This window comes from Hoplias malabaricus, chromosome Y (genome assembly GCF_029633855.1).
Source record: "Hoplias malabaricus isolate fHopMal1 chromosome Y, fHopMal1.hap1, whole genome shotgun sequence".
Taxonomy (NCBI): Eukaryota; Metazoa; Chordata; class Actinopteri; order Characiformes; family Erythrinidae; genus Hoplias; species Hoplias malabaricus.
The window spans coordinates 44,908,609-44,928,984 of record NC_089820.1 but is presented as its reverse complement, the minus strand read 5'-3'; the positions used below and the strand labels follow the sequence as shown (position 1 = coordinate 44,928,984).

General features: G+C 37.5%; 2 protein-coding genes across 2 annotated transcripts; both read left to right on the top strand.

Moving 5' to 3' along the window:
• Positions 1-852: 852 nt before the first annotated feature.
• LOC136679064 (solute carrier family 22 member 7-like) lies at positions 853-8,843 on the top strand. The gene is made up of 10 exons (XM_066657343.1): positions 853-1,197; positions 1,440-1,543; positions 3,062-3,216; positions 3,361-3,529; positions 3,797-3,911; positions 5,041-5,150; positions 5,352-5,566; positions 6,148-6,256; positions 6,695-6,901; positions 7,441-8,843. The coding sequence occupies exons 1-10, from the start codon at positions 853-855 to the stop codon at positions 7,502-7,504; spliced, it is 1,593 nt and encodes a 530-aa protein (XP_066513440.1). The 3' UTR covers positions 7,505-8,843.
• A 327-nt stretch (positions 8,844-9,170) lies between these two features.
• LOC136678207 (lysosomal alpha-mannosidase-like) lies at positions 9,171-20,340 on the top strand. The gene is made up of 23 exons (XM_066656161.1): positions 9,171-9,317; positions 10,043-10,145; positions 10,968-11,141; positions 11,564-11,757; positions 12,162-12,294; positions 12,557-12,702; positions 12,833-13,032; positions 13,195-13,315; positions 13,444-13,522; positions 13,619-13,728; positions 13,877-13,984; positions 14,270-14,386; positions 14,769-14,951; positions 15,269-15,366; positions 16,042-16,159; positions 16,288-16,406; positions 16,731-16,832; positions 17,169-17,256; positions 17,417-17,497; positions 17,665-17,886; positions 18,654-18,803; positions 18,894-18,996; positions 19,442-20,340. Exons 1-23 carry the CDS (start codon positions 9,171-9,173, stop codon positions 19,549-19,551), a joined length of 3,006 nt encoding a protein of 1,001 aa, XP_066512258.1. The 3' UTR covers positions 19,552-20,340.
• Positions 20,341-20,376: the final 36 nt, after the last annotated feature.

Sequence of the window (20,376 nt, the reverse complement as noted above, 5' to 3'; positions counted from 1 at the left end):
CCACCTTAGGGCCCAAAGGCCACAGCCGGCCAGTATTGTTTTTGGGGCTTCTTCATTGCTTTTAGAGATTTGCCCCTCTGAAGGTTAATTATGTACTGTAGAAAATATACCCAGGTTCAACCCAATCATGTCACTGATATTTACACTGCATTACAAAACTTTACCAGTCTTTTTTTTTCCATTCCATTTTGGAATGTTTTGCTGACATGAAAGTTTCAACATTTAAAATGTTGTCTTTGCACGATTGTAAATTAAATATAGTGTTTCAATTATTTACACATTATTGCATTTTATTTTATATATTGCACAATGTCCCACCATTTCTGAAAATGGGGTTTGGAGACACAGTATAATAATAAAATATTAGTATTACTGCAAAGTTGCACTATGCATTGGAATTCTTGTCAATTAGTTTAAAGGCCAATGTGGACCTGAAGCATTTATGTTGGGTTTTACTTCCAGAGTTCAGAACTCTCCCTCCCTCCCTCTCTCTCTCTCTCTCTCTCTCTCTCTCTCTCTCTCTCTCTCTCTCTCCGTAACAGAGGGTTCTGTGTTGTGTGTAAACCTGTGACTGAGTGACTGAGGATAAATTCATGAAATAACACTATCATCTACATTCACCATACAGGCCAAAGAGAAAAAGTGAGAGAGGAGGGACAAAGAAAAAGAAAAGTCATGAGAGAGAGAAAGAGCAAAAGGGTAGGAGTGAAATAGAAAGGAAGCAGAAGGAGACTTAAAGAAAGCCAAAAAGAAAGAAAGAAAGAAAGAAAGAACGGGAAGAAGAGAGAGAGAAGGGAAAAAACAAAGTTAGAGAGAGTGAAAGAAAATAAGTGATAGAGTAAAAATTTAACAATGCATTTTGAGGAGGTTTTAGAGGAGGTGGGTGGGTTCCATAGGTTCCAGTTTCTGGTTCTCCACATCTTGAGCATTCCTCGCATTATTCTACCACTTCACTTCCTGCTTCACAACTTCATTTCTGCCGTTCCTCCGCATCACTGCACCCCACTTCACCTGAACGAGAGGTACGCTAGCATCACACCTTGGCCCCGCCCCAGAGACACCGATGGAGCCCACAGCTCTTGTAAGATGTTCCCGCAGAACCTGAACTCCAGCATTGCTGACTTTAATGGGACGATACCTTGTCAGAACGGCTGGACTTATGACCGGAGCACCTTCAACTCCACCACCGCTACTGAGGTCAGACAAAGTAATATATTACAACTAAAATGGGCAGTAGTAATGATCATTTTAATAATCATCTTTTTTTTGTGTACTAGTCTCTTTTGAGTGAAACAATAAAATATATACTGCCCACTATATATCCTGTAATGTATTATAGTCTGCCAGATTGTCCGTGTGGGTTGTAGAATATTACAGGCCACTTTGTTATTTATTAACATGTCTATTTTCCATTTTTGACATCAGTATTTGTTACACAGTGGGATTTAGTGTGTGATAGTAAGAACCTGAACCAGGCTCTAGCCTCATTTTTCTTCATGGGTGTGATGATCGGAGCCGCACTCTATGGTTACCTGGCTGACAGGTGAGTTTACGGTATTAACGTGTTCTACTGGTCGTTTTTATTTCAACACCTAATCTGAGACTTGAATAACTTCTAGCTTGCAGTTTCCATGGAGACATATTTAAGAAATATACAATTGTGATTTACAAGATTTTTGTATGATAAACATTCAGAGTTACAATTTTCCCATACAAATTGTTATTTTGTTTGGCCATGACAGACATACACTAGCAAAATCCCTGCAACCACCTAAGATACCAAAGCAACTGTTTTGAAATATTCTAATTATATTTTTAATCTATTATATTATATTCTAATTATTATTATTATTATTATTATTATTATTATTATTATAATCTAATCTAATATATCACCCAACTAGAAACACCCTGCTAGGAATTTCATAGCAAACAAAATCCTAGCAACCACTAGGGGTATCATGGCAACAACCTAGAACCACCCCTTTCAATGATTTGGGATATCATACAAATTTCCTAGGCACATTTTAACAGTCACCAGGAACAGATAACCACTGGGCAAAACTAGAGCACATGCCTTGTAATGTATATATACATACAAAAGTAAAAGATCTATTGGTTGATTCAAAAAACACATTCAATGTAGTCATGACGTTATGAACCATGTAACATTCATTATGCATATGCATAGAACATACACATTATAGTTAATTTATTTGTATTGTAAACACAGTGGAGTGTTATAGATGTTTATGGCTACTAAAATTGCATTGTCATTCTGCTTGTGATCCTGTGTGTATGAGGAGAAAGGCATGTGATACTATGAGTTGGTGTGTTTGACAGAGGGCTACACACACTTCCCATGGGTTTTATCTACAAAGGAACCCACTTTAAAAACTCTCTATAAAATAAATGTCCATATGAATAAAACTTATTTTTCCCAGATGTTGTCAATCAGGGGCATCTTCTGTGTCTAAATCTCTGAAAGAAAAAGACTAATGTAGGAAACAAGTAAATTTGATTTGTATAGCGCTTTTTACAAACTGATGTTGTCATAAAGCAGCTTTACAGAAACTGATAATTAAAATAAAATTTAAATTGATATCCCTAGGTGAGCAAGCCAAATGTTAGGGTTCCACTGGCTAAATAAATTATAAACAGTAAAGTTTTTTTTTTTTAAATTAGAGGTAGAAGTAGCCTTGGAGTCTGTATAGATCATGGAGGTCTTTAATAAAAGTCTGTGCGGAATCAGTCCCATCCAATATCCAGTAATGAAAAATTAAGAACACCAATTAGCATGGTGCTAAATGCATGCCTCAGGCACACAAGCCTATGTGTTAGAGAAATTAGATCAGCCAAGGCATATACATGATTGCTTCTGGGCCCACCCAAACTGACAGCCATAAAAACTCCCAGTTTTGACAAAGCCCATTCAGCTGTCAGCATCTGGCTACGTCACTAACAGTTTTTCTGTTTTTAACAGTCTTTTAAGGTGGAGTGGAAAATTCCTTTAACCAGGTCTAGCTACAACTTGTGTGTGTATGTGTGTGTGTGTGTTTAGGTTTGGCCGTAAGCCCATGCTGTTGGTGTCGTTTGTGTCCAGCTGTGTGTTTGGAGTCGCCTCTGCGTTCTCAACTTCATATATAATGTTCGCTATCAACCGAACACTTAGTGGAGTTGCACTGACGGGGATGAGCATCACCACACTTGCACTCAGTATAAAATGCACACACACACACTCTCTCTCACAAATTATGTTAATGGCTTTAATCTAATCTAATAAATTGTATGGTGTCTACACATCCAGTAGTGATCATATTACAAACTGTAAGGTATTAACTGTACCTATATGTTGCACAGGTATAGAATGGACGGGTATAAAGCGCCGCACGTTAACTGGTACAATAATGAGTTTGGGTTGGAGCGTTGGCAACATGCTGCTAGCATTATTAGCTTATTTGCTACGAGACTGGCGACACCTCATGTTAGCAGTAACTGCCCCCTGTCTGGCCGCCATTACCACCTGGTGGTGAGTATTATGTAGCACTGAGCACTGTGTCTACCTGTTGGTGAGTTACTGTACAGTAGCTCAATCTCCACCAAGCTCTATGTCCAATGGGTGAAAAGTTCTAAATTACAGAGCTCTTTTTTTTACCTGGTGGTAAGCTATTATTCAGCACAGTGGTATCTCAACCTTATTACAAAACAAAGTTTCTCATATTAATTATAGTGACATATGCTGTCATATAACTAGTACGTTGTTTGAAATTAAGCCTGATTAAGTGTAACTGTCCAGGTGGGTTCCAGAGTCAGCAAGGTGGCTGTTAGTGAATGGTAGAGTGGAGGAAGCTCATCGAATTCTGCAGCAGTGTGCAAGGATCAATGGGAGAACAGTCAGTCTGGATATAGAGGTACATAATAAAAATTTCCAACACAAATTAATACAGCATGCATGGACAGAGTACATGTTAACACAAAGGATTAGTAGTCCATGAAGCACCCATAAACATAGGGCAATGCTTCTAAAACCATATTTTCCTATACATGTAACTTGATAAGTATTGAAGTCTCTTTGGATTGGCTCATCTGCCAGATGATATAAATGTAAATGCAAATGCAAATATAGTGTATACCAAGTGTTGCAGGGTTAAAGTATATGCAGTGTAAAGTAATGGGATATTTGCATTATTCATATGTCTTTGAGAGAACAAATTACATTTTGTTATGCATTTAAGTCATAAATCTTCTATAGATCTGTGTCTAACCTTGCTTGTAATTTGCAGAACCTGAGCCTGTACAGCTGACTGTACTATAATCTCAAACAAATAAAACGGTCAAATCACAATGACACATATATATACAATTTCTGTGTATTTTTTGCTGACTTGCCATTTATTTCTGCAGCAGAATGTGCAGAGATAGGGTTTAGATAGTAACATAAAAAATAATGAGTTGTAAGAATACTGTTCTCAAGAAGTAATGAGTAAAGGTCATATGAATTGTTGGAGAAAAGTTAAATTAACTGTTGTAATGTAATGGATTACAACACAATTTAACAGGATGCAGGCAGTATACACCAACACACATTAATGGGGACATTGTGAAAGAAAATAACTTTAGAAGACATTAATTTAGTTGTAAAAGTAGGTTAATTTGATAATAAAGAGTGCATATCAAGACATGCAAGAAAAAAGTCAGGAAACATTAGATAAAATTGGCCATTCTGATTTTGAGCTGCTTCTTACATCAAGTGCAGACACTTTAGAAATGTGTTTATGTGAAAGCAAAAATGAGGTTAATTGGAAAAAAATAAACAGGGTGAGTGCAGACAAATAATAATACAGATTAAGTATTTTAACAGAACAGGATAGTAGCGCTGTGGGATTGTGGGATCCTTGTGGTATTTATGCATGTCAAAGACGTTTCAATAAGAACCCAGGAAACTGTTAACTGTATTAATTCTAGTTTAAGTAGAGAGTAATTACCTGCATTGTTTAAAAACATTTTTTCCTGTAAAAGAAAGTTTTTATTCATTATCAGACTTTACACAAAGTGACCATGACTGAAGAATCCAGTAAAGGTCATTCCTACCTCGACTTAGTGAAGACACGCAAAATGTGCAAGATCACCATCTGCTCAGGAATCGTCTGGTAATTTGTTTATTACCGTTCATAATACAATCAGTTATTTAATTGACTGTATCAATATCCACCAAATGAGTGGGTTTCAAATTGTGTGTGTGCTGTAATTTTACACATACAGAAAAAAATAAAACATGTCAACATGTATAAACTTTAAAATCTTTACTGCTTGCTGTATTTGTGTTTTGATCCTGTGTTCTGACTGGTCAGGTTTGCTGTGGCTTTTACGTATTATGGAATTAGCTTCAACATCAGTGGCTTCGGCCTGAACATCTTCCTCACACAGTTCATCTATGGTGCCATAGAAGTTCCTGCCAAAGTGGGAATCTATTTTGTGTTGGATCGTATTGGACGTCGGAATGGTCAGGCATGGTCTCTCATCCTCTCAGGGGCATTCATTGGTCTTAACTCCGTCATACCGACAGGTTATTTTACTTTATATATTCAAAACCACAAAATGGCATACACAGAATGTTTGCTACAATTATTAAACACTTCGCGTACATGTATACAGTCTTATACTGAAAAATGCTTAGACTATATTATTATACAAATATATGTTCAGCGCATTACCTATTCTGGCGGCGGAGTGGAGTGGCACTAAACAAGCTTTGCTATATTTGAGGCAAAATTATAGTTTACATAGCGGTCAGTCTCCAGTGAAAATTATGGAATCATCTTCCATAACCCCTGAAGAACAGATAATTGTTTTGGGAAGTTAAGAACGAATGGCGTTATTAGTGCCATCTATCGGTCAGAGTAGGTAATGCTCTTAAGTTCTATATTCTTTAGAAAATCACCCAAGTATATTTTTTTAAATATATTTTTTGGTTTCTGTTCATTTTTATGATATTTTTTGTTTGATTGTTTTTATTTTATTAATGATTATTTGATGCTTGATAAGAGAGATATTTTAAACCTAACTACTATGCAAGAAAACTGTAGGATACACTGATACACGGTATGTGTGTTCTTTGTGTGTGTGTGTGTGTCTGTGAGAGAGTAGATTATGTAGGTGTACGTACAGGTGTAGCTGTGTGTGGAAAAGCATTTTCTGAAGCAGCTTTCACTGTTGCCTTCCTCTACACAGCAGAACTCTTCCCTACTGTTATTCGGTAAGAAAATGAATCAGGAGTATTAATAAGGAGTTTGTTCCTTTTTGTGCAGTAACAATCTGTAATCTTCTGGGACATGTTTACAACAGATATCACTGTGAGGATTGGATAATAAGCCTATACAGATTTTGCATGCTTAGTTCTTGTATGTCATCCCATAAACACTGATTGGAGTTCCATCACTCAGGAGCACACAGGTGCACTGCTCCAAAGTCCAATGCTAGAGAAATGTATACACCTCTGGCAGTCTTCACCTTAGGTTCATGTGCTCATGAATAAAGTAGCTGACATTACTCATTATAAGGGGCGTACCTATTTGAATGTATATTGTGCATGCATTAGTATGCTTTGTTTGTTCCATTGTGTGTGTGTGTGTGTATGTGTGTGTGTGTGTGTGTGTGTGTGTGTGTGTGTGTGTGTGTATTGTGTGTATTTCAGGCATTGTGGTTTTGGCTACACCTCATTTGTTGGCCGGTTGGGGGGTTCTTTAGCACCTCTTTTGATCATGCTAGAGGACTTTTGGATGTATGCCCCACCACTGTTCTTCTCTACCATTGCCATTGCAAGTGGCTGTGTGGCGTTCCTGCTGCCAGAAACACTTCGTAATCGACTTCCTGAAACGGTCCGCGATGTGGAGGAGGACCGGTGGGCACTCTCTCTCTCCTTTCTCTCTCTCTCCTGTCTTCCTATCTCTCGCTCTCTCACCCTCTTTCTCTCTACTGCTCTCTCTCTCCTGTCTCTCTGCCTCTCTCCTGTCTCTCTCGCTGTCTTTCTCTCTACCGCTCTCTCTCTCTCTCTTGTGTGTCTCTCTCTCTTGTCTCTCTACCTCTCTCTCTCTCTCTTGTCTCTCTACCTCTCTCTCTCCTGTCTTTCTATCTCTCTCTCTCTCTCTCTCTCTCTCTCTCTCTCTCTTTGGGGGTGCTGTATTCAATTTCAATCAAGACAGAGATACTGAGCAGAGAATAAGACACATTTAATGGGGAGTCACTTACCTGCACAGTATCCCACTTCTTACACCAGGGTAGTTTTACAGTTAACATGTAAAGAGTTATACAATTTTATGTGTTTTAGGTATACAAACGGTTTCACCAGGTTTTGTTTTGGTGTTTAGTAATTCATACTGAGATGTTGTTTTTATTAAGAGTGTGTGATTTATTATTAAGAGTGTGTATTTATTTTTTCAGACGCACAGATCCGGAGGTGGAAATGATGGAGATAAACTCAGGGAGAGCACAAGAGGAAAATTAAAATTCCATAAAGGATAATGGATAAACTATATTTCAGCCACAACTAAACCATTTAGATTTATAACTAGCATTTTATCATTTTTATTTTGTTTATGGTTTACTCCAGTGTAAAATTCTGAAAAACTACTTGCTTTTTACACTGTGGAATATTTCTGAGTAGTGCTGCAATTTCCATTGGGATCAGCAAAATATTTCTTATAAAGTTATAAGTCGTATGAAATGATCTTAATTGTTAATATGATGAGCCCCTAGATGCCATTCAATAAAGTAAGCAAAAAAAACCACAACAACAACAACAAAAATTACAGTTTTAGAGACTTGTGTGTGTTATAGATGTGAGTGTTTGCGTGACTGGGTGAGTGTTTGATGGACTGGTGCACTGTCTATGCTGTGTTCCTGTTTTGTATCCAATGATCCCCAACACCCCCCACCCCCAATCACATCACCCCATTCTGTAGGTTCCGGGCCAGAGTTTTAGTATAGTGGGCGGCACGGTGGTGCAGCAGGTAGTGTTGCAGTCACACAGCTCCAGGGACCTGGAAGTTGTGGGTTTGATTCCCGCTCTGGGTGACTGTCTGTGAGGAGTTGTTGTGTTCTCCCTGTGTCAGTGTGGGTTTCCTCCCACAGTCCAAAAACACACGTTGGTAGACTCAAAAGTGACTCAAAAGTGTCCGTAGGTGTGAGTGAATGTGTGTGTGTCTGTGTTGCCCTGTGAAGGATTGGCGCCCCCTCCAGGGTGTATTCCCGCCTTGCACCCAATGATTCCAGGTAGGCTCTGGACACACCGTGACCCTGAACTGGATAAGCGGTTACAGATAATGAACGAATGGTTAGTAAATAATAATAATAAAAATGGTAAATAAATAATGCCTATAAGGACTTTGATTTGAACAGGACAAAGTAGTTACAGGAAATGAATTATTAATATTCTGACAGTTATGATATAATAACAATCATTTGGTAACTGGTGTGTTATGAATTTGGGAAAATGCACAGTTCAGATCGTATGAAAAAGCTGTGTTAGTGGTGCTATTACATAAACTTACTATTTATTTACATCCAGTTACAATTACTATGTCATTTTTATTTAAATATTATAAGCCTGTACATTATGCCTTCATCAGTATTAACATCACCCTTCAAATGGAATCATGCCTGAATTTGAGAGTTAAAATGACAAAAGCTATGTTTTTTAAAGTTGTGAATGTGTGTAAAATTAATGCAATCTGTCTGTTTGAGACTATAGTTGTGTGTGTGAATAATTGCTCACTAGTGTGTGTGTTTGTGTGTTCACTACCATGGATGGCTCAAATGCAGAGAAGCAATTTCCCCAAGGGGATCAATAAAGGTGTTTTTTCTTGTTCTTCTTGTTCTCCTTTTTATTTTCTGTTAACCTATATACCATTATCTTTGTCTCTGTACTTTTTATTACAGAAACAATCTACACAAACATGCATATAAAATTCAGACATAGTCAGCCATGCAGGACATTCAGAATAAAAAGACAGGATCACAGTAAAAGAGAGTTCAAAATATGCACCGTGTATGGTCTTTGTCTTTAACGCTGATGACGTAACTGGCTCCTGGGCAGGGGTTGGGAGATCACGTGGTGTGTGTTGTTAGTTAAACCCCGCCCTCCCGGCAGAGGATCATATGACATTGTGATGATGGCGGAGAGCACCGGGCAGAAGGGAGCTCTGGTCATCACTGTTGTTATAATCACTGTTAATATTATTATTAACACTGTTACTGTCAGTGCTCGTGCCTTACCCTCAAACACACACCAACACAGCGGAGATCAGTGCGGTTACAAGGTCAGTGTGTGTACAGTTTATAACTTTGTTACAGAGTTAGATAATTGAGTTTGTACTGTTTGTGTGAGTAAGTTGAGGGTTTATGTATGTAGAGTGTGTGTAGTTTCTAAGTATAGCTTCTGTTTTGTGATGTGTGAAGACAGTTTTTATGTATTTGTGTAGGTAGAATGTTTGTGTCTGTGGTTAGTTTATATGAGAGTGTCTGTAGAGAGTTTTGTGTAAGGTGTATGTGGACAGGATGTGTGTAGAGTTTCAGTTGTGTTAAGTAATTACATTTACTTAATGTGTATTTGTATGTATTTATGGCTGTGTGGGGTGTTCTCACATTGCAGTGGTTAGTAATTACCAAATATTTTCACGGAAGTGATGTACCAGTAACAGGAACGATGGGCATCCACGGCTCACTGGTATTCAGCAAGCTGTAATGCACTGTGTAATTTTAATCTGGACCAGTGGTCTGGTTTGGACCGGTTTTGGTAGGAACTAAACACTGTTCACCCAAAACACCCCACAAGACCAATGTTTTTGGAAATACAATTTGGCATTGTCAAAGTCACTTCGATCTTTACACGTGCCTATTTTTCCATGCTTCCAAACCATAATTTCAAGAACTGACTTTTCAGCTTTTAATCTTGTTGTTGAATGAAAACTAAAATTGTTTTTATTTTTATTATTTTTAAATTACTGCTTTCTATATGTACATTTATGAATTTGTGTGTTTTTAGTCATGTCCAGCTACAAAGTCCTCCATGCTAAATGTCCACTTAGTTCCACACACACATGACGACGTGGGCTGGCTGAAGACTGTAGACCAGTACTACTATGGAGGTAATACACCCCTTAAGCACAAATACACACACACAAACACACACACACACACAGAAACACACACACACAGAAACGCACACACATTGTCAGGGAGGTGACAAAGTTGAGGATGAAGTGGTTTTCTTACTCAGTCTAGTGCCTCTGTCTCAGTTTTTCTTTCTCTTCCTGTTCTGCATGTGTGACTTTTATCTGATTCACAGCTTTTGTTTTAACTTTAACACACTCAAACCAAGAAAGACTCTTTTTAATCAAATAATAATTCAAAGCCTTTAAATGAAAATATTTTACAGTGCTGTTTTGTAGTAAATTTATGATCTGGCTAGTACTAGTTTAGACTTTTTTTTTTTTGCAATGTGGAGAACTGAGAATGTGATACTGATCATCTGGTGTTTATGATGATCAGATGTGCACTGGGTATTGATTAAACCCGGAAGACTTACTCAGCACAATGTGGTTATTTCTTTGGCCAGAGTCGCTTTGATGCTGCCATGTAAATGTTTACACACCCTTGGACCAATAACTAACAAGATTAGGTAGAGCTGATCTTCGTCTCACATGAGTTCCATTTGATTTTAAAAGTCACCTCACTTTTGAAACTTAACAACAAACAAACAAAAAAACCAAACAAACAGCATTACTGTCAGAGGTGTTGTATAGAAGTGTCTTGATTCAGAGAATTGGGAGAGAGATACTGTTGGTGACCAACTGCTAGTTTGTTTGTGTAGCAGATAACACTATTATCTTAAACACTGGGCTTTAGAATGCTCTGGTGCTTTATGTTTTGAATGCTAGAGATTTTTTATTTTTTTCATTGTTTTTCAGAGCGTAATTATATACAGCACGCAGGGGTACAGTATATTCTGGACTCTGTAGTCTCGGAGCTGCAGAAGAACCCAGCACGGAGGTTCATCTATGTTGAGACTGCATTCTTCTATCGTTGGTGGAATGATCAAAACGAGAACACTCGCAAAATCGTCACTCAGCTTGTACAGGAGGGTGAGCATGCTAATATTGACACAGAGAAATATTTATCATCTGAGTGCACAACAATTTACACCTATTATGTGGGTATTTATCACAGATGTACAAATACTATAAAAAAAAGTTTATGGATCAAGAATCAAGTTGTAAATTTTGAATAACTTGTATATCTTGAAGAATTAAATAATTCATACTAGATATAGTATACGTCTTTGTAATTCTAATTAATTCAACATAGATACAGAATAGTAAAAAGCAAATACTGACAAACACATGCTATAGTAGATGCAGAATTTTCACTTTTTTTCAAATTTTAATTATTTAGCTTATTTAATGAATACCAAATACAGAAATGTGCACTTGAAATGTTCAGTATTATTTTTTTTCCTAAATTCTCATTCTCTCTCTCTCTCTCTCTCTCTCTCTCTCTCTCTCAGGTCGACTAGAGTTTGTTAATGGAGGATGGTGTATGAGTGATGAAGCCTCTACACATTACAGTGCTGTTATTGACCAGATGACCCTGGGTTTACGTTTTCTAAATGAAACATTTGGTGAATGTGGTCGTCCTCGCGTGGCGTGGCACATCGACCCATTTGGACATGCCCGGGAACATGCTTCCATGTTTGCTCAGGTTATTTTGATGTCAACGTCTACATTAAAATAAATTACAGAATGAATACAGCATGAACAACTGGGAGAAAATGTATTACTTCTCATTACAGTTACTCTCTTCAGCCTTTGTTATATATTGTATGCTTTTGTTAATACTGACACTATAGCATCAACCTAGCATAATCCTAGCAACCACCATGGATACCATAGCAACTACCAAGCATCACCAAAGCAATTAACTACCAAAATTTTAACAAACACTTGTGATAAAATTTCCGCCACCTGTTTAGCCATGGCAACAAAATGGGCTAACATAGCAATCACCACTTTATTTATCTATTGATATAAAGGCCAGTATTGTGTGTGTTTTTGTTTATGGAGTTGAGTTACGAGTTGACATCGAGTGTGTTTATGTTGTTATAGATGGGTTATGATGGATTATTCTTTGGCCGGCTGGATTATCAGGATAAACAGAGAAGGCTGCAGATGAAAGAAATGGAGATGGTGTGGAGAGGAAGTGAAAGTCTGAATGCTTCCACTGCTGACCTCTTCACTGGTAAAAACATTTACCCTTGTTTAATGTTTTTGTTTTCATTTAAACACTTTTGAGTAACCTCTTTAGTGCCCTCATGTGACCCTACATGTTTTGTGTTAGTAAATAAGTTCTGTTTATTTTTTATTTATTTATTTATTTATTTATTTATTTATTTTTGGTCTCTCAAGGGTAATCCTGCCCTTTCCATACTGTATGTTTATTGCTGTTATTATTCCAAAGCATTCCATGTTGCACCATCCTGTGGCGATTGTGTTGTGTACAGGTGTTCTGCCAAATGGTTATAACCCTCCTCAAGGGTTTTGCTGGGATCAGTTTTGTTCTGATGACCCTGTTCAGGATGATCCGGAGCTTGAGAATTACAATGTGGATGAACTGGTCACCAAGTTTATTAGCACTGCAAAGACACAGGTCAGTGTGTGTCTGTGTACCTGTGAATTTAATATTAGCTAACCATGCCGTAAAATAGGATTTGACAAAAATAGAGATACATGTTTTTGATTGTTTGATTTTTTGATTTTGATGTTTTCCCCTCCACTAGGCAGATACATACAAGACCAATCACATCATTATGACGATGGGCTCAGATTTTCAGTATGAGAATGCTATCCCCTGGTACAAAAACATGGACAAGCTAATCCACTATGTCAATGCACAGCAGGCTAACGGCAGCCAGGTGAATGTCTTATACTCAACACCATCTTGTTACCTGCAGGAGCTCCACCTGTCCGACCAGAAGTGGTAAGACACACTGCATGAATATTTGTTTAATTTACAGCTTACCCTACATTTATTTCTTCAGATGTTATTGCTGTTCTTCATTTCTCACCTCTGTTTCTTCTAGGCTGTTTTAATTTAATTTCCTATAACAAATATAAATCTCTCTCTCTTTCTCTTTCTCAGGCCATTAAAAACAGATGATTTTTTCCCATATGCTGATGGTCCTCATGAATTCTGGACTGGTTACTTCACCAGCCGACCCGCACTCAAACGCTATGAAAGACTGAGTAACAGCTTACTTCAGGTTACACAGACAAACATAAAGCATAATGAGAAACTATAGAGGACACTAGTGGGTGGAGCGTGGTGGGAGCTCCCCACAATGATTTCATAGTAAATTATTTGAATCACTATATTCCTCTTTGCTTTCAGACATGTAACCAGCTGGAGGTTCTAGGTGGCAAAATGTCCAGGGATGGAGTGTTTGGGAAAGGGGACAGTGATGCTATGAGTTAGTTCAATTTTATTCAGATTAAACCCTGAGCAAGCATGTTTATTGACTGTGTTTACCTGTTGACAATAAACGATATACTTTCTGATCTGTCAGAGCAAGCAATGGCTGTAGCGCAGCACCACGATGCAGTTTCTGGAACTGAGAAACAACATGTCGCTGATGACTATGCTAAGCAGCTGGCAGTCGGCTGGGCTCACTGCCAGGTAGATGCATTAACCTATCATCTTACAGCAGTTAACAATAAAACGGCTGATTTGACAGAATTAGCCATTAGTGTTCTCCAGTGTTTTGTTTTTGTTTGAGCAGTTTTAGCATTTTTCTCTCTCTCGCTTTCTCTCTTTCTCTTTCTAGGTGTTGGTCAGTAATTCCCTGGCTGTTTTAAGTGAGTCAGATGTTCCGAGAGTTTTCTGTGAGAACCTCAACATCAGTGTGTGTCCAATCACAGAGAGCAGCAAAATGGTAACACACAGACATATACATTCCATGATGAAATAGAAAATACTTAGGGGGGAAAAATATTGTTAAATTGCATATAATATTAGTTTCTTCTCAATTAAACTTTGTATTTTGGAGAACATTGACAGAACTCTCAATAGTCTTGCATTGTTTTCCATGTTGTCAATTTGTAATGAGGCTTCAAAAGAATGTGGACAGAACAGAGTCAAGCCCAGATAAAGCCAAATAAATAAAAAAGTTAAATAATTATATTTTTCTTTCAATCACTTTGATCTTTCTCTCTCTCAGTTCTCTCTGAATGTGTATAATCCGCTTGCTCGCCCAGTGAGCTGGTCCGTCCGTCTCCCCGTTAATGGCACTTTGTACAATATCACAGACTCCAGTGGGAAACAAGTGGAAAATCAGGTGACTTAAATTTAATTTACATTTACTAATGGAGAATTTAAATGAGTAATCAGTCTTTTCCTCAAATGATTCTTCCTCACATTATGAAAACAACCATTAAATCATTTAATTCCTAATGAAATGGAGATTTCGTACAAACCTTTATTTTAAACATGACCACCGCATGTGGGGAAATTACTATATAGAGCATTTGCCATTTCATTCAATGGACTACAAAGCAGCATGACTCCTCACATCCTGTGAGTTGTACTTGAAATATGAATGAAAAATATTCTTGGTGGTATTTAAGGTTATTAAAAATTACTGTTCTTTTGAGAATAGTTATATGGTTTTACCTGTCTCTCATGTTTTCCCTCTGTCCCTCCCCTTCTCCTGCTCTCAGGTGGTCCCTGTCTCTAAAGCTACTCAGAATGTGCGAAGGGGGCAAGGTTATGCTAAGTATGAGCTGGTTTTTGAAGTACAGGCTCCACCCCTTGGTTTCAGTACATATTCCATTACTCTACTTAAGGCTAACAGAAGTCCAGCAGAACCTAACCACAGTGCCCCTCTCTCCATCCAGAACAAGGTCATTATTCCGTGTCCATATTATTCAATATAAATATTTATTATATTTAAAATTTTATGGGTTTTTTTCCCCAGGGCTCACCTTATAAATAAGATATGATACATAACTTACATATAAATAGAATTAGTAAAAAATTAAAATAGGTTCATTCTAGCAAATTGCTAACATAAGCGAATTCTACTATTCTAATGTGTGCGTGCGAGAGAGACAAAAGCTTGACTAGACTAGTCTCTGTGTACCTAAACCCCCGTTTGCATCTGCATATGTGAGCATGTGATTTTTATTCTGAAATGTCTGGGTGTGTTCTGTTATTACAGTATCTGAAGGCAAGCTTTGACCCTGAGACTGGACTCCTGAGTGGGCTGACCAACCTAGAAACACAACAGAACATCCAGCTAACACAGAATTTCTATTGGTGTGTAGCACCCACACACACACACAACTTGTACTATTTTGAAAAACACGCATGCCAATGTGTTATATCCTTGTGAAAGGGCACAGGAAATATTCATACTTTGAGACTACTCCCTTTGCTGTTAAAGAATATGTAAGAAAATAAGTGCTCCTGAATGGCACAGAGCTCAAAGCATTCCTTCTATCATCAGGAGAAGACAGTTCAATCCTCTTATCCTCTGTGGGGACATGAGGATTGAACTAGATTTTTTTTAATGTATATATTTAGTTATATATAGTCGTATGTCGTATGCAGATGTATGGTGTTAGAACCAAAAACATAGATTTATATACAATCGAAACAGAAGACATTTTGGTGTGAACCCAACCCCAGGTCATTGAAAAGCAAGTAGACTTCCATTTCAGTCTGACAGACTTCCTGAGACTTACTGAATCATATATAGTATTCTTAGCAAATTTGAAAATACAGAATGTAAAATATTTAATAAACAGTTTTATACATTTCTAAGATTTATCATCACTGTGTACATCAAATTTATCTGGTAATTCTGTAGAAAATGACAATTAAATGTTTAGGAGTATTTTATTTTGGTATAAATAGATAAGATCACTTTGCATACAAAAATCATATGTAACATGTATATATATGGTTATGGATATGATTAATTATTCTTAGGTATAAAGCTAGTGTTGGAAACGTAGACAGCAGCCAGACATCTGGAGCATATATCTTCAGACCAAACTCTTCCTCTCCTGTCATTATCAACAATAAACCTGAAATATCCACAGTACAGGTCACTATCACATCTTTACACTTTTTTTGGAAATAATACGCAATATATACCATAAATATGTAAACCTCTCTTTTTTGCAATTTCCCTTGATGTCAATAGAATTATCTTTCTCTATGTATATATGGCAGAACTCTGTGGTACAGGAAGTAAGACAGCAGTTCAGTCCATGGGTTTCTCAGGTCATTCGTCTTTATGAAAACAGCAGAGAATTGGAGTTGGAATGGACTATTGGACCTGTACCTGTGGAGTAAATACACACACACACACACACACACACACACAAAACAAACACACAACAGGACACAGACCTATAGTCAATTCTTAAAAACACCCACCGTGCACACACTAATCACTTAATACACTCAGAGACAGTAGCTCATTTGTTGCTGATTGGTGTGTTAGTCCTCTGGTGCTTCATCAGTAGGAACTTTGTGTGCTGTAGCATTTACATTCATATATTTATAGAGTAAAACACACACACACACACACAATTGTATTATTCATGAAAGTTATACTCTTGTTTTCTTGTAGTGATTGAATTCTATATTTTCTTGAATGTGTTTGTGTGTAGTGATAATTGGGGAAAAGAGGTGATCACTCGGTTAGATAGTAACATCAACTCAGCTGGATATTTCTACACTGACTCCAATGGTCGTGAGGTACTTGAGAGACGGTAAGAATGAATTAGAATTAAACTATCTTTTCTATGGCTTAATAAAATAAATTATAAAAATGGGCATGAAAAAAATGTGTGAATGTTTCACATTTAATGCAATAAATGTACAACTTTTTGAAACACTTAATGCAGTTTCCCATTTTGACACTTAAACCATCTGCAGTTGTACTAAACTAAGGTTGCCTTACATTGTGAATTTTGCTTATGCACTGACATTAACTGCTGCACCATTTTAAGGTAGAGCAGCAAATTGCAATAAAAAGCCTGCTGTTGTACATCATTGTGATATGACAGCAGTATTGATTAATACATTTTTTTGCTCTGCCCAATCAGAAAAGATTATCGTCCGACATGGGATCTGAAACAGACTGAGCCTATTGCTGGAAATTACTACCCAATCAACTCCCGTGCTTTCATCAAGGTAGCAGCCAATCAGACAGCAGGGCTCCATTTAGTGAAAGATTGAGGGGGGGGGGGGGCGCTCTGGTTCATTTACATTCATCAGTGTTTGCATGAATTCGTGTATTTTTTAGCCAGATGCTTAAGCATTCTGAATATTTTTTGTGTGCTTATGTATTTAGGATGCCAATAGTCAGATGACTGTAGTGACAGACCGTTCACAAGGAATCAGCAGCATCTATAATGGCTCTCTGGAAATCATGGTGAGATTTATGCACATTATTAGAATCAATCATTCTAAGATTTAATGGTTCTGGTAGGATTTCTCATACATTTTTATATATTTATTTATTTATTTTTTTGGCTGTACTTTTTGGTAATCACTAAAAAGTTAATTTCTTGTCCTCTATCACTTTACTCTCTCCCTCAGCTCCACAGACGTTTATTGAGGGATGATTATCGGGGGGTGGGCGAGCCCCTGTCAGAGCCAGGGGAATTTAAGGAGGGGCTGGTGGTTCGAGGGAAGTTGTTGTTGATTGTAACTCCTCCTGAAACTGCAGCTGATTCTCATCGTCCTCTCGCTCAGGGCATCGTGCTGCAACCACTTTTGTCCTTTCAGCAGGGTGTGCTACCACACTCAGCAAAACTGGAGGTACACAGGATTTATTGCTTGCTGTTGCTTTGAACATTTTCTATTAGCTTAACTTGTGATGTTTTAGTGAAGCATTCTTGTTGCAGAATAATTACATAGATCACACCAGGAGGATATCACTTTGTCTTTAATTTCCCCATCATGTTTTCTATGACCTGTCTATTTTGTCAAAGACGACTGCAGAGGGCTGCAGACTGTAGCTCCACTCTAGACAGGGAACATGACCTTTATACTTGTGATAATGAGGAAGTATTTGGGTCAGCTAATTTTTATTTTATTTTTTATTTATTTTTCATCCTCAATAGAAGGTTCAATTCAGCAGGTCATTTGTGTAAATATAAACATGTCTGAAATTGCAAAATTTTGAACGGAAATTGTATATGTTAGTGTACATTGATTCAGAAAAGATCATTAAAATATTTTAATATAGTTATTATTTATTTCCATTCTAAAGTGGAAGTCATGTGTTTCCTGGCTAGGGTCTGAATGCCAGAACTTCCTTATGTTTCTGGAAAAATACATTTTGACAGAGCAATGACAGTAGTGATTCTTTGTGACAGCTAGTTGAAAGTTATTGCACCAAGCCATCACTCTTGGGAACAGTTTGTATTACAATGTGACCAGTGTTCTCCTGTGTTGGTTAAAACCTAAAAGGAAAGTACAAATCTTTGCTCAGACATTAGCCTGTCACTGATTAAGACAATGATCTCCACTTGTATTAGAGAAACTCTGATCATTTAACACCCGTGTGTGTTTGTGTGCGCTAGTTCTCTGCGCTGGATGCAGCACTGCCTCCTGCTGTCCACCTGCTGACTCTCTCTCAGTTAAGCTCTGACTCTGTTCTGCTGAGGCTGGAACATCAGTTTGAGAAAAAAGAGAGCAAAACCTTCTCTCAGCCTGTTACAGTCAATCTCATGGTACTCTCATACACAACGCACATTACTGAAGTCACAAAACACACTCACCGTGATAATGTATGTGAATGATATTTTTTGTTGTGTTTTTAGAAATTGTTTTCTACTCTGGAAGTACTGGGAGCATCAGAGATGAGCCTTGGAGCCAATCAGTGGAAAGAGAATATGAGCCGCTTTCAGTGGAACACTACCACCGGTACATACACACACAGGCAATATGAGCTGTTAAACTTATACTCCTTTAGTGTACAGTGTAAATGTGGTGAAAATACGTGTGAACCGAAGCCTGTGCTAAAATAATGCTTCCTTTATCACTGATATGTATCTGGTGAAATTAAACAAAGCTTTAGGTTCAGTTTTCTGTGATTTAAATGGTATCTGTTCTGGCAAATTGCAAACGGGGAAAAAATCTGTATTGAACAAGCCTAGTTTCAGTTACCAAAAAAGCAGAAATCTATCTCAGAAGCTTATCATTTTAAACTTTAAACTCTTAACGTAATCAAATACAAACCTGTAGTGGTATGAATCATTTCTTCACTGTGATTAAAAACATTGTTGGAGTACCCTGGACAGGGGCCTAAACGATTTGTATCTGAATATGTTTAAATAACTTTTTATTTGTTGTTTTTTTTTCCCCTCAGATGCGGACATGAAGCCTTTGTGGGCAGAAATGAGAGACCCATCTCCCTGGGAGGTCACTCTGAACCCAATGGAAATCCGTACCTTTCTCTTGAGTGTGCAACAGAAATAACTGGTTACAGCACATTTATTCTGCAGCTGTCTTGTCAGAAGAGAGCCATTTCACCTGATCAATCATGAATCTGTGAACCTCAGTGTAGAAATATGAGAGAAATGCTAAAATTGTATGTAAAATTCTGTTGTAAAATGATAAAACTGTTTATAAGCAAATCAGTCACAGATATAAACACTGGTCACAGTTAAGACTGTATTGGTCACTGATAATTACTGATCACACAATAATGCAGTTAGACCTCCTGAAGTGATCTCCTCATTTCTGTAGTTTACTAAAGTTACCGGGACAAAACCTGGGTCTGAGCTGATTTCCTAAAGTTCAGTGTTAATAAAATTGTAAAATGTGTGCTCTTTGAAACCTGAGACTGTGAAGGTGGCCTATGTTTACCTTTATAAAAGGTTCTTTTAGCACCAAACAACAGCATGGTTTAATATGGATCATATATTGTGTAAAATTAGAAACATGTTTGGAACTCTTTGATTCACTGCAGAGAGAAACAGTATTGATATTTGAAGATATTCAAGAAAAAACTAAATCAGCTTAAGCCTGGCCTTGCTCATGACCAAGAGCCTAATTACAAAATAATGAAAACTTCAGGTGGTCTGTCTGCCTTTCTAAGATCCAGGGACAGTTTATATAGCCTTTTAAAAATTATTAACTATGAGGATTGAAGGGGAAAACAAACAGGATATTTTGTCTGTGGTCAACCATTTGTTTCTATTGTTTGTTTGCCTCCTTCCACCATGATCTCTCACACTAATAAGAGTTTGATGGCTGTATTTTTTTTTGGGGGGGGGGGGGGGGGGGGTTGTAAATGAATTT

What these genes read in the sequence shown, in the direction of transcription:
- LOC136679064 (XM_066657343.1), top strand. Translation starts at nt 853, where the DNA reads ATGCATTTTGAGGAGGTTTTAGAGGAGGTGGGTGGGTTCCATAGGTTC. An exon ending in CATCACCACACTTGCACTCA is followed by an intron (nt 3,217 to 3,360) that starts GTATAAAATGCA and finishes TATGTTGCACAG; the next exon opens with GTATAGAATGGACGGGTATA. An exon ending in GCCGCCATTACCACCTGGTG is followed by an intron (nt 3,530 to 3,796) that starts GTGAGTATTATG and finishes GTAACTGTCCAG; the next exon opens with GTGGGTTCCAGAGTCAGCAA.
- LOC136678207 (XM_066656161.1), top strand. Translation starts at nt 9,171, where the DNA reads ATGGCGGAGAGCACCGGGCAGAAGGGAGCTCTGGTCATCACTGTTGTT. An exon ending in AGACCAGTACTACTATGGAG is followed by an intron (nt 10,146 to 10,967) that starts GTAATACACCCC and finishes ATTGTTTTTCAG; the next exon opens with AGCGTAATTATATACAGCAC. An exon ending in GGAAACAAGTGGAAAATCAG is followed by an intron (nt 14,387 to 14,768) that starts GTGACTTAAATT and finishes TCCTGCTCTCAG; the next exon opens with GTGGTCCCTGTCTCTAAAGC.